Below are 12,653 nucleotides of genomic sequence, written 5' to 3' on the forward strand. Positions count from 1 at the left end.
ATGTGGACAATGTTTTGCATTTTAATATTTTGGACAGATGATTCACAACAACACATCCCTGAAAACCGTGGAATGTAATGCAAATGGGCCCTTGCAATACCTGAGTATCTCTTAATATACCGGAAAAACAGAAAAATAAATCAACATCATTCATCTATATTATAATAAACATTCTAAACAATGATCAAGCATCCTATTATTTGTTAATTGTGAAAATGTCTAAAAATTAGCATGTGTATTTACAATATTTGAACACATTACGTCCTTTAATTCTAACAAAAAAAATTCTATAATATAAACCATCCACTGAGCTTCATCATTCTAAAGGAGAATGTAGTATAGACAAAGAGACTCACAATTACTTGACACACGAAACAAAATACTACACTCAAAGAAGAAAACGGAAAATAATTCTTTGCTATCCAGCCCAGCTAATTGCACAAAATATATATTTTTTGAAAATGACCAGCATTCTCTTTTGTGAGGAGGGGAGCACACAACACTTGCTGGGAGACACAGATGAGATTTCAGAGGGAGAACTGTTGCAGACTCAAGTTCATGCTTTGTGTTTTCCGCAAACCCACTTCAGCTGCTGTTGCTCCCTCAGGTCTGAGAGGGACAGGGCAGAGTGCCAGCTACACTGGCAGGCATACGCACGCACACCCTTTCTCCTCCTCAGTTTGGCTTTTAGTTTGTTATAGTCTGGCATGTTGTTCCTAAAGAAAAGGAAAAGAGCAGAAGCTTTGTGAGGATTTGAATATATTACTGACCTTGTAGTTCACAAATCTCCAATTTCAACCAAGACGCTCAGTTACACAATTCGGCTTATCTTTGAAAATTTATCACCGACTGCAATCAGACTTTTTAGAACTAATATATTGAATGTGGGTCTGCTTCATCGCTTCAAATTGGGGCTGGCTGTTTTGAACGAGCAAAAAAGCTGTAAAGTCGAGTGGTTACCCCAGACTTTTTGTCCAGGTCTCATTTCACCCCAGTAAAATAATGAAAAATAAAGCAATATATTAAATAAAAATATAATTAAAACAACAAAAAAAGTTTTTTTTTGCGACACTAGTGGCACCTAGCAGAATTACAAAAATGAAGCATATTCGTTTCCGGCAGTAAAAATGTGGCTAATAGATCTCAAAAATATTGCACTGTTAGTTACAACAGCGAGAATTAATAAAGCCAAACCAAAAACACTTAAGGCATGGGCAGAATTTATTGGGAAGTTCTCCTATATAATATCTCGATAGGGCAGCTTTACTGTTTGCTCTATAAAGCAAGGAAGGAGCAGTTGGAATCCTAGATCTGTGCTGTTGAAAACCCTGGTTTTGTACGTAGTTAATTTGTGTCATACATGTTGACCATGTTCTGTTTTGACGTGTTCGTGGCCTGTATAATCTTTGAAAGTTTAAATGCAGCTAATTTTATGCACTTCTGTAACCGAAGCTGAATGTCTTTTCCTGTGCAAGGCCAGTCATGCTCCCACAATGGCTCCGCCTGGGGTTCCCCGCAGATAAACAAGTTCATGCACAAGTGATGCAGTCTCTTTCTCCATATAGTTCATTAAAGAAGATGTTCAATAGCATACGAAAGCCTCCATGTCTGTAATAATGACTACAAGTAGCCACGCCCCAAACTCACACTATTGGCTGAGCTGGTTAGAGATTGACAGATGTGAGCGGACTGATTTCAATGTTTTAATGGTTCCTGGGAGGTGCAATGTTTACACTTTTGGGGGAGATAAACCCATTACTGGCATACTAATAGTAGTCAATGAACAATAAACTAATGTATTCAAATCTCATCACCTTTAAGGACCATTTTATTCAGATTTTTCAGCACATTTCCACCTCATATCCTGCGTAATTGAAATGCAGTTTTGAAGAGAAATATGACCTTGGGTAGGATTCTTCTATATATCTGGATATTAAATACAACAACCATTCGTATGAAGACAATAATAAACATAAGGTTCCAAGTACATTTTCCAAGCTATTCAAATATCCTCAGATATTAACAGAGCCGGACAGTAACGGAGTACATTTACTTGAGTACAGTACTTAAGTACAATTTTGAGGGATCTGTACTTTACTCGAGTATCATTTTTGGGGAGTACTCATGACTTTACTCAAGTACATTTGAGAGGCAAATATTGTACTCTTTACTCCGCTACATTTCTATCCATAACCGTGAGTACCCGTTACTACTACTTCTTCTAAAAAACAAAAAAAAAAAAAAAAAAGGAAAAAAGAAAAATCTCGGAAACCCTCAATTTGTTGTTTCCCTCTCAAACGTGATTGGATTGCGCAGGCGCCACTGATTGGCACAGCCTATCAGCAATCACCTCCAGCTTTCTATCAAAGTCAACTCCATGGTCAGATTTAGATAAGAGACGAAACCATGGACGAAACAATGGATCAAGATGCAGCAGATCCATCCCGGGAATGTGCCAACCCGTGGCCCCACCTCGCCAGACTTTTTCAATTTTCTGAACAAGTTAATGATAGTTTTCGCTTCAAGTGTTTGCTGTGTTTACCATTGTAAGCACTGTGGCAGTAGTATTTAGAAAATGTACTCTTGATACTAAAGTACTTTTAAAAACAAGTACTTCAGTACTTTTACTTAAGTAGACATCTGACTGTAGTACTTTTACTTGTACTTGAGTAAAATTTAGCAAGGGGTATCTGTACTTTTACTCAAGTAATGAAGCTGTGTACTCTGTCCGCCTCTGGATATTAACCACTATTTAAGTGGTTAAAAACTCCTGATATGGTCAGTCAGCCATAAAGTATTTTGAAGAGATTATACTTCAGAAGTATAAAGGGTTCTTTTCAACCTCTTCTATCTTTTATTTTAAACTACAGCATGTAATGTAAGCAATGTAAAATAGAGCAACGATCCTGAAAAAGTGGTCTCTTGATGAGCTCTTATTTTACCTGTTTAAAAGGGGAAGCCTGAAGTTAAAGTTTTTAAAGATGCATTGACAAATTCCAACCACATGCTCTCCTAATTAAAGATACAAGCTTGAACATCTCGAAAAAGTAGATCATTAAAACACAAAGGCCCTTAGAGCTCGACTGTGTCTGAGCAAGCAGCAAAGTGCATCGTGGCCTAAATATGGAAGATAACTACATAAAAGACATGGTGCGAATGATTCACTGTCTGTTTGATGCTAAAGTTGAGTGAGACGCTGCAAGACACTGCGCTGAAGATAATAAGGAAATGACGTGTCCGGCGGAAAACAGGGTTTGCGCAAAAAAGGTGGTGTGTTGCGTTGTTGAACGCTTGTGTTGAAAAGTATTTCTTTATCAGCCCGTCCAAACATTTCATTAAGCTTATCTGCAAGTGGATGACATGATGACTTCAACAAAGGCATTATTAACTGACAAGCTGATGCTGTGCAAAAACAAGGGCTAAGTGGGCCTCTAAGAATGCCTAATCTGCTACAGTGGGAGACATGGATCAATGCTGCCCCCTCCTGATGAAATTATGTTCCCTCCTGACATTTTTGCAGATACCTTACCTGAAAAATAAATAGTTGCAGGACGAGTCCCACTCGTGATCGTCAAACATGAGTACGCTGAAGTCACAAGAGGTACATCTTAATTGGTTGCAGGCCCTTCAAAAACAAGAGTTCTTGTTACAGACTACAGTCAGAATACATTTGCACATCTAACTAAATCTGTCATGACTGAATTACTTGGTCAGAAGTGCTTTCTCAATGGGGAAAATGCCTATATGCATTGTGATACTGGTTGTTGTTATTAATGTGTGCATTAAAATATGCATGTGGCCCTCAAGACCAGGCAAGACGGATTCTGATGTAATTTCCACCTTTGAGAAACGCTGGTTCCAATACCATGTAGAATAGAGCTTCCACCAAGAAACACAGGGCAACATCTGTTTGAGGGAAAGGTGACAAGAGTTAATCATTGACAACACATCTTACATATTGAATCTAATTATGTTTCGCATTTAAAATGCTCAATTTCTCCTGTATAACTTCTAAATGCATGTGAAACCAAAAACTTACTTCTTGGACATAGTCTGAGAAAAGGAATCACTTGTGGATGTCTCTCCTGAAATGGGTTCCTGTTCAGATCATAAGAGATTGTTTTCAGATGATGAATGTGCACTGTCAACAACAACTAGCAATATTAATGCTATTCAGTGTTATTTGAAAAATGAAAAGTATTGCTTTGTTCACTTACATCATGTGTGCTGATGGGTTGATAATCATCATCCAGAATTTCCTGCAGCATAGCGTCAACATCATCATTCTCGTGTTCAGCTCTTTTACCGCCTTGTTTTCTGGGAAACGTGGAAATAAAAATCAAACTATTACAAATCTGACTTGGAAGAATCTGGTTTTGTATAGATGTTAGAGACGATGATAAGAATGCATTGATCAGACGTTGTTTTGTTAGCCTCCTAGCAAACTTTTTTTTTTTACATTTTAGTCCGATTGCTAATATAAAATATCGCACATCTACAACGTATTAACAGTGTTTGGCTATATTGTATACATAAAGGTTTTATTTTGACTTTATTTGGCTTAATTCTGGCTACGTTAGCTCGGGTGCTAATCCCGCTAGCTTACCACCTTGACTGTTTCTTGTCCTTGGGATTCACACACTTTTGGTCCGTTTGTTTTGAAACATAACTTGTTAACTGTTTGGACGCCGAGGTGCTACAACAAAACTTTGATTCGACTTCATCAAGTAAATCGTCCAAATCATCCGCCATTATTATTCGGTGGAGAATGCCACGTTTGTTTCCATAGAAACGTGTGGATCATTTATGTTATCCGCTCAGAAAGGCTTCACTGGTTATATTTTCACAAAATCAACTTTAATGTCCTGTAAACATCCCATTCACGTGTTCTCCAATGAGGATATGACGCTTCCGACTTGCTGTAAAAGTTGTAAAACGAAAAACGTATCGTTGTCGGCAGGATTCGAACCTGCGCGGGGAGACCCCAATGGATTTCTAGTCCATCGCCTTAACCACTCGGCCACGACAACTCATACTATATAGTGTATATGCGATCGGTCACTGTTTTACAAATCAGAGGAAAAATAACCCCATAAATTATTCCAACATCTTTCCAGCGATCAGACAGCCTAACTATTCCTAACGCATTCTTAACAATTCCTAACGCATTCCTAACAATTCCTAACATAAGTCCTAACGCATTCCTAACAATTCCTAACATAAGTCCTAACGCATTCCTAACATAAGTCCTAACAATCCTAAATTACGTCCTAACAGTTCCGAACAGCACTCAACGGGGCAAAACAGCCATTGGCACACACACAGATTTACATTTGCATCATTAAACAAATATAATAAATAATATAATATAATTGTCTTTGGCCGAACTCATACCTTAGTGTATGCGGTCGGTCACTGTTTTACAAATCAGAGGAAAAACCCACATAAATCTGGAAGTAGGCCTACTAAAATATTCCAACATCTTTTCTTGTACCTATTGACACAAAAATGTGGCATGTTGCGTTGTTGAAGGCTGTTCAAAAGTGTTTCTTTAATATTTCCTTTGTGTCTTTTTTTATTCAATCAAACATACTGTGTTTGAGAGTAGAACTAATTATTTTGTAATTAAAAAAATTAAAGATTGCAAAAAAGTCTCAAAAATAAAGAAGTTGATGAAATGATTTGCAGTGCATGTAAATCTTTGAAAACCTTTATTTTTCTTTGTGCATTTCGAACACTTTTCTGTATGTTTGATTGAATAAAAAAAACACAAAAGAAAACTCCATACTTTAACAGCTGGTCTAATCATTTAACCCTCGTGTTATGTTGGAATTCTGTGCACTCCCCTTATGGTCCGGGTCAAATTGACCCGCATTGGATTCAATACAATTCCTCAAAAATCACACTATGAAAAACAACAAAGATTCAGGTTCAAACTGTAAACTTTTAATATCAGCATTTGTCAAATATTCCAAAAAATATATATCTGAAGATATGATTTAATGAAAATGTTTTTAACCATTTTTTAAAACTATTTAAAATTTGAATATACGTTATATTTATATATATTTGCATATACATTTTTTCAACTTTTTTTTTTTTTTTTTTTTTTTGCTTAGAACATCATAACTGAACAATTAATCAATTAATCTGAGCTCATTTTTCCTGCTGTCTATGTCGAAGTCTCAAGATATTTCAGATATCTTGAATATATAAATGAGAGCTTATTTTACTATTTGTGTCTGTCAAAGATTTTCATTTGTAATTTGCAATTAATTCTGAACACCATGATTTAGCTTTTTCAAGTGTGTTTGGTTTGGGTTAGAGCACTTTTAGATACACTTACACTTTAGAACTGGAGTTAATGCCCTGACATACATAAAATAAATGTTTTTATTTTGTGTCTGTACAGTTGCTTTTGAATAGCTGCCTATGATGGACATCACAGACGTAATAGTAATTTTGTTTGTATTTGTCAAAAAAAAAAAAAAAAAACACCAGTATGTTGAAACTTTGCATGCATGTTCATGATGATAAATGAGAAAAAGTAAAAAAAATATCAAGAAAAAAAAAAAAGTTTAATATTATTTCAGGTAGCTTGAAAAAATAAATGATAGGTAATTTTTACCATCTGTGGCTGACAAAATATTTTTCTGTATTGAAATAAGTGTGGAAAACCTATTTTTTTAGCTTCATAATGTAGTAAAAAAAATAAAATAACAAAATATAACCAAGAAATGTTATTATTTTGGGTCCGTACAGTTGCCTTAGACCATTAAAATATGCGGGTCAAATTGACCCACGAACATCACGAAAGGAACATTTATTTTGTTTGTATATGTCAAAAAACACCAGCATGTTGAAACTTTGCATGCATGTTCATGATGATAAATGAGAAAAAGTCACAAAATATCAAGAAAAAAAACATAGGTTAACCAGTATTTCCAACAACTAGAAAATCTAAACGGGTCAAATTGACCCGCAACATAACACAAGGGTTAATAAAACATATCTGTAAGAGGGCGACATGATGACTTAAAGCATTAACTCACATGCTGATGCGGTGCAAAAAGCTAAAGGAAGCATTCTAACAATGCCTCATCTGCTACAGAGTGGGATACATAGATCAATGCTGCCCCCTCCTGGTGAAATGATGTCCCTTCCTGATATTTTTGCATATACGTTAAGTTAACTGAAGTTTAGTTCACCCCAAAAAGAAAATTCTGTCATTACTCACCTTCAAGTAGCTCGTCTTCGGAACACGATCGCTTTATATCATGAACAGATTGAATTTAGGCTTTTATTCACATATAAACATTCATCAACTCAAACATCAATGGTAAATGGAAGCTCACGCATGTTTGACGTGCAAGAACCAATGTTTGTTCTCGTGTCAAGCAGGTTTGGTTGAGCTTCTGTTTATGTTCTCTGATCAATGTTTTGTTTTGTGAATATAAGCCGAAATTCAATCTGTTAATCATAAAGTGATCGAGTCTCTTCAGAAATTTTGGAATAAATCACTCAAATTCATATGGATTAGTTTTACAATCTCTTTATGAACTTTTTGAACCATCAAAGTGTCAGTTGTGTAGCTGTCAATAAATGGACAGAAATATCTCAGATTTAATCAAAAAGATCTTCATTTGTGTTCCCAAGATGAACGAAAGACTTATGAAAGACTTTGGAACAACATGAGGGTGAGTAATTAATGATAATTTTCATTCTTGAGTAACTATCCCCTTAACATGCATGCCTCGGCCCGTCCGGCTTTATACCACAGTGACGTTAATAAAACTTAAATACTTTAGCTCATCCATGAACATGATTTCTGCCCTAGTCCGTCGGATTCCTTTCCGTCGGCTGAGGAAGTGGAGACGACAACTCCCTTGCATGCTCATTCACGGAGTTATCAAGATATCCCTTTCTTTTGAAAAAGTGACCTGTAGCGGCGAAAATTACATATTGTGCATTTAACATGCTCTCAATATGGACGTGACGCTTGGTTTTAACATGTTTTTCATTATTTAACATAAGGTGTGTAAGTTGCAAAAGGGAAAACATTTCGTTGTCGGCAGGATTCGAACCTGCGCGGGGAGACCCCAATGGATTTCTAGTCCATCGCCTTAACCACTCGGCCACGACAACTTGATGACGATATTTGGTCGGGCACTCTTTTTATCATAGGGAACGCGCGCATGTCTATGTATTTAGGGACGGTCATTTAAGCAGATGGACAGATGAAAATAAGTACATTACAAATCTGTTCTTCTCAACAATATCAGTGTGTTTCAGTGTGATTCCAATGTGTTTTCTTGTACCCATCTTAGTTCTCTAACTAACACAATTACTGTTGCCGACTGGGGTGAGGTGAACAGGGAAAACAGGGTTTGCACAGAAAAGGTGGCATGTTGCACCTAAAGCTTGCTGCGTACAAGTCATCTCGTATCGTATTTACGAGTTGAACGCACTTAGACTTGAACGCAACCGCAATGTCGTAAATACCAGTGGGGAGCTCGGGATTTTCTCCAAGTCCCGTCTTTAGGAGTTGTGGGCGTCACTGAGAAACATGACGGAACACCACAATACTTAAAGGTATTTAGCAGTGATATTGTCAGGCTTTTCTAATTACAGCATAATATACAGGCTTTTCTAAATACAGAATATGATGGCATTATAATATAACAATGCAACATGTAACGATACAGTTGGCAGTGGCTTCATAAATTAATTAAAAACATAAAAAAAAAAAAGTACACTTTATGCACATTTCTTTGTTCTTCATTTTCTAGAACAAGAGTTTAAGAACCTTTCTGTATTTTTGTGTATTTAATTAAGAAAAAGTACTCCGCCATCTTCCTCCGACGAAAGTGACTTGAACACACCTGCCGTCGTAAACACGAACTTCCCAGGAGGACTTGGACGGACCATATTTGTAAGTGAAAAAGTTCACGTTCCCTGACCGGGAATCGAACCCGGGCCGCGGCGGTGAGAGCGCCGAATCCTAACCACTAGACCACCAGGGAAGTTGCATCTTTTATGTAAAATCCAGAATCTGCCCAGAACACCATACTCTATCTTTATATATTATACAAACATACACAGACATAATATTCAACAATATTATTGATCTGACCGTACTGACACTATAAGAACTGAACGGGACGATGTGACTGTTCAAAGACTACATATTGTTACATACTGTTAATGATCTTTACAGTTATTGAACTGAACTGACCTCATCAGAACAATGACACTATTTTCTTTTTAGAGCAGCTTTACAGCAAAATTGAACTCTGTTTGCATCACAGATACTGTTATTTTCCTGTTTATTACTGTGAAGCTGCTTTAAAAAAATCTGTTTTGTATAAAGCTCTATATAAATAAAGGTGATTTGACAATACCCAAGTATGAGATGAAGAACTCAAAACAACTGAAAAATCTGCCATTTTATTTCATTATGAGATAGTAAAAACATTTGCGGCGGAAAATCAATAAATTACTGCACAATACTTTGGGAAAGAAATGTGGCTTATTTATGCTAGTCATTATGAGGAAACAGGTTTGCAAAATTTACTCTGCAGGAACACTCGGGGAACACACAGACCCTCTTTTTTATTCACAGTTTCTCTCAGCACATACTCGTTCACAAGAGTCTCAAATCCTGCCTGTTGGAACAAACCAGCCAAGTACTCTATAAGAAGAACAAATGAAAGAAAAAAGAAACAATACATTAACTTCAATGCAGTAACACAGATGATCAAAAACAAGCAGTCTACACTGACCTCTTGAGAAGAAAAAGGAACGGGTCCCATCCTGTCTTACATAGAAATTCTCCCCCAGCTTATTGCCTGACTTAAACCTCAACATGGCATGATCGTACAGTCCATAGTCCCTGAAGAGGACAATACCTCCTGGTCTTAATACCTGAGAGTTTGTTTAGGAAGGAGAATTTACTTCAGAAGGCAAAGAAACTGAGTTATGCAAAGACACATGAAAAATCACCATCAGTTATAAGTTTACTTGTTTTAAATTAAAAGTTGATGCACTGTGATACCTTAAACCACAGATTGACCACAGCAGTACCTTAAAAATTTGTTCTAGGGCTTTCTGCATCTTTTCAGGATGAATTGCAGACAGAACAAATATCAATGTGGCTACATCCACCGTTTCCACTTGTATGGTGGCCTGAAGATCATCCTTAGTGAGGTCACACTGAAATGCAAGGCATCGCTCAGTGCAATACAAGGCATTTTGCTGCAATAATAATGAATAATAATCAATAAAGACAGATTACATACAAAACAATTAGCGTATGAATGTGCAACATTATATGGCTGGAAAAAGTTTGACCAGATGTGGGTTTTAAAGGTTAGTTCACCCAAAAATGAAAATTATCCCATAATTCACATTCAAGCCATCCAAGGTGTATATGACTTTCTTTTTCAGCCAAACACAATCAGAGTTATATTAAAAATATCCTGGCTCTTCCAAGCTTTACAATGGGAGTGAATAGTACCTTGTAGCTAAAAAAAAGTGCATCCATTCATCATAAAAGTAATCCATATGACTCCAGGGGGTTAACAAAGGCCTTCTGAAGCGAAGCGATGCGTTTTTGTAAGAAAAATATGGATAATTACAACTTTATAAACTGTAAATCACAAGCTTCCGGTAATGTCCGTTCACGTGTTCATGAGAGTAACTAGTTCTGGCGTTTGACGTAGGATGTAGGAGCAGAGTAGACGCCTCTCGCGGTTCAAACACTCAAGCTAAATATCGAAATTCTCTGACATTTCTCTTTACAAATTCTCGTTTTAGACTTCTAATTCGTGACTGGTGTTTTGTTTTGCTCTATCCTCTGCGCTTCCGAGTTCGTCAATATGTGTCAGGTCAGAGGTCACTCTTCCGCCAGAACTAGATTAGTGTACAGCAGTTACCGCAAGCCAGTGATTATAGTTTATAAAGTTATAAATATGGATATTTTTCTTAAAAAAACGCATCACTTCGCTTCAGAAGGCATTTATTAACCCCCTGGAGCCGTGTGGAGCACTTTTATGATGGATGAGTGCGGGGTTTTTTGTGCTTCAAAAAACAAGGTACCATTCACTCCCAATATAAAGCTTGGAAGAGCCAGGATATTCTTTAATATTACCTCAGATTGCGTTTGGCTGAAAAAAAAAAAAAGTCATATACACTAAGGATGACTTGAGGCTGAGTAAATTATGGGATCATTTTTAAATTTTAAATACATTGAAAGGAAACGCAATTCCATCACTTTTACCTTCACAAACTCAACAGCTCGTGGAGAGAAGTCACAGGCATAGATGAAGATACTGAGATCCTCTTCCAGAAGGGGGAAAATACAGTTTCCAACCCCACAGCCAGCCTCCAACAACACCAGCTTCTGTCCTTGAGACTGAAAGAATAGAGTTACAATCATCCATACAAACTCAAACATTTGACAGCAAATGCTCGCAGAATCTTTTACCTCTCTGCAGTTTTTCAGTTCATCAAACTCTCTGGTGGTCCAGTGTCTGTCTTTGAAAAAGTTCGTCGTGTTTCTTTTATAAAATAAGTCCCAGTTTTTCTGAGCATCCGTTTCGAGTTTCTGCTGCTTGAAGTCTGAGACTAAGACCCGGTCACTTCTGAGTTTCTCCGTCTCTTCTGGTGTCAGTGTCCTTTCACTCAGATCAGTGGGCTGATGATGGGGGGAAACATCGAACTCATCTAACTTACCTGTCACTGACATGACTGTTTAAGCTCTGGATCTTTATGATTAAAACTGACGACGACGACTTAAAATCGGATGCTGTGAAGTTATATCATAAACAGCACGTTCATAAATAAAGTTACACATGAAAAGACGCCCACAATAGTTTCAGATACTTACATGTACTTGTACTACCGATATATTAGGCGAGCAAAATGATTAAGAATAAAAAATATTGGTATGTTTATCTACGTAATGCGAAAGCTCAAAGATTGAAAAGATCGCATGTTGCCATCATCTACTAGACATCTGTCTTACTCACTCGGGGAAATGCTACAGCGGTGGTGAAGGACCACGATCATATCCGCCGCCACCGCCTCCTACTGGACTGGATGAGACGCGCACAACGACCTGGTTAACCTTTCAGACCAATCTTTGCGATGCTGGGCCAGATTTCAACAATTATACTGTATGAGTATACATTTCAAAACATTTCAAACGTCTTATGATAACATAATTTTAACCTTCTAAATAAAACAAAGAGGGAGGATCAAATTTTATAAGAACAGAAATTTATAACACAAAATTGTAACAAACAACAACAAAAAAACGTAAAAGTATAAATTTCTCCCCTAATTACATTTTATATATGTGTGTGTGTGTGTGTGTGTGTTTTTGTGAATTTATTTATGTATACAATTGGAACTCTTACAAACTAATTTATCCTTGAACATTATTCTTAAAGGCCTATTGTTATTTTTAAAGTAATTTTGTAGCATCCTATAGCAAAGTTGTGTATATTTTTTATGTGAACAGTATAAACATAAATCATATTTTTATTTATTTGTTACTTTTGTAAATTACTATCAACACTTCAAAACTATCTATCTATCTGTGTATTGTTCACAGAGAAAATTAAATGTGGATAATAAATGAGGAAGAAATC

The 12,653-nt window shown here is 36.6% G+C and overlaps 2 protein-coding genes across 3 annotated transcripts; both read right to left on the reverse strand.

Moving 5' to 3' along the window:
• On the reverse strand, positions 1–5,141 carry cfap418 (cilia and flagella associated protein 418). Its single transcript, XM_079893889.1, has 6 exons — positions 4,610–5,141; positions 4,218–4,317; positions 4,040–4,098; positions 3,841–3,906; positions 3,530–3,625; positions 1–716 (listed from the first exon to the last, which is right to left on the reverse strand). The coding sequence occupies exons 1-6, from the start codon at positions 4,750–4,752 to the stop codon at positions 557–559; spliced, it is 624 nt and encodes a 207-aa protein (XP_079750015.1). The 5' UTR covers positions 4,753–5,141; the 3' UTR covers positions 1–556.
• Positions 5,142–9,428: 4,287 nt separating this feature from the next.
• Positions 9,429–12,023, reverse strand: mettl6 (methyltransferase 6, methylcytidine). Of its 2 annotated transcripts, XM_079895528.1 has the most exons (6): positions 11,888–12,023; positions 11,486–11,806; positions 11,279–11,413; positions 10,084–10,254; positions 9,783–9,924; positions 9,429–9,691 (listed from the first exon to the last, which is right to left on the reverse strand). In XM_079895528.1, the coding sequence occupies exons 2-6, from the start codon at positions 11,744–11,746 to the stop codon at positions 9,546–9,548; spliced, it is 855 nt and encodes a 284-aa protein (XP_079751654.1). In that variant the 5' UTR covers positions 11,747–11,806; positions 11,888–12,023; the 3' UTR covers positions 9,429–9,545. The 2 variants fall into 2 exon arrangements, with proteins under 2 accessions (XP_079751654.1, XP_079751653.1); XM_079895527.1 differs by lacking the exon at positions 11,888–12,023 and having other exon boundaries at positions 11,486–11,881.
• Between the last annotated feature and the right edge of the window lie 630 nt (positions 12,024–12,653).

The sequence above is a fragment of the Squalius cephalus genome (assembly GCF_949319135.1).
Source record: "Squalius cephalus genome assembly, chromosome: 15".
Taxonomy (NCBI): domain Eukaryota; kingdom Metazoa; phylum Chordata; class Actinopteri; order Cypriniformes; family Leuciscidae; genus Squalius; species Squalius cephalus.

Excerpts from the sequence above, each read along its gene's own strand:
- cfap418 (XM_079893889.1), bottom strand. The coding sequence starts at position 4,752 with ATGGCGGATGATTTGGACGATTTACTTGATGAAGTCGAATCAAAGTTT. Across the intron at positions 4,318-4,609 it reads AAGGACAAGAAACAGTCAAG|AAAACAAGGCGGTAAAAGAG; the intron begins GTGGTAAGCTAG and ends CACGTTTCCCAG. Across the intron at positions 717-3,529 it reads TGCAACTATTTATTTTTCAG|GAACAACATGCCAGACTATA; the intron begins GTAAGGTATCTG and ends CCTTTTCTTTAG.
- mettl6 (XM_079895528.1), bottom strand. The coding sequence starts at position 11,746 with ATGTCAGTGACAGGTAAGTTAGATGAGTTCGATGTTTCCCCCCATCAT. Across the intron at positions 11,414-11,485 it reads AACTGAAAAACTGCAGAGAG|TCTCAAGGACAGAAGCTGGT; the intron begins GTAAAAGATTCT and ends CTATTCTTTCAG. Across the intron at positions 9,925-10,083 it reads CCCTAGAACAAATTTTTAAG|GTATTAAGACCAGGAGGTAT; the intron begins GTACTGCTGTGG and ends ACAAACTCTCAG.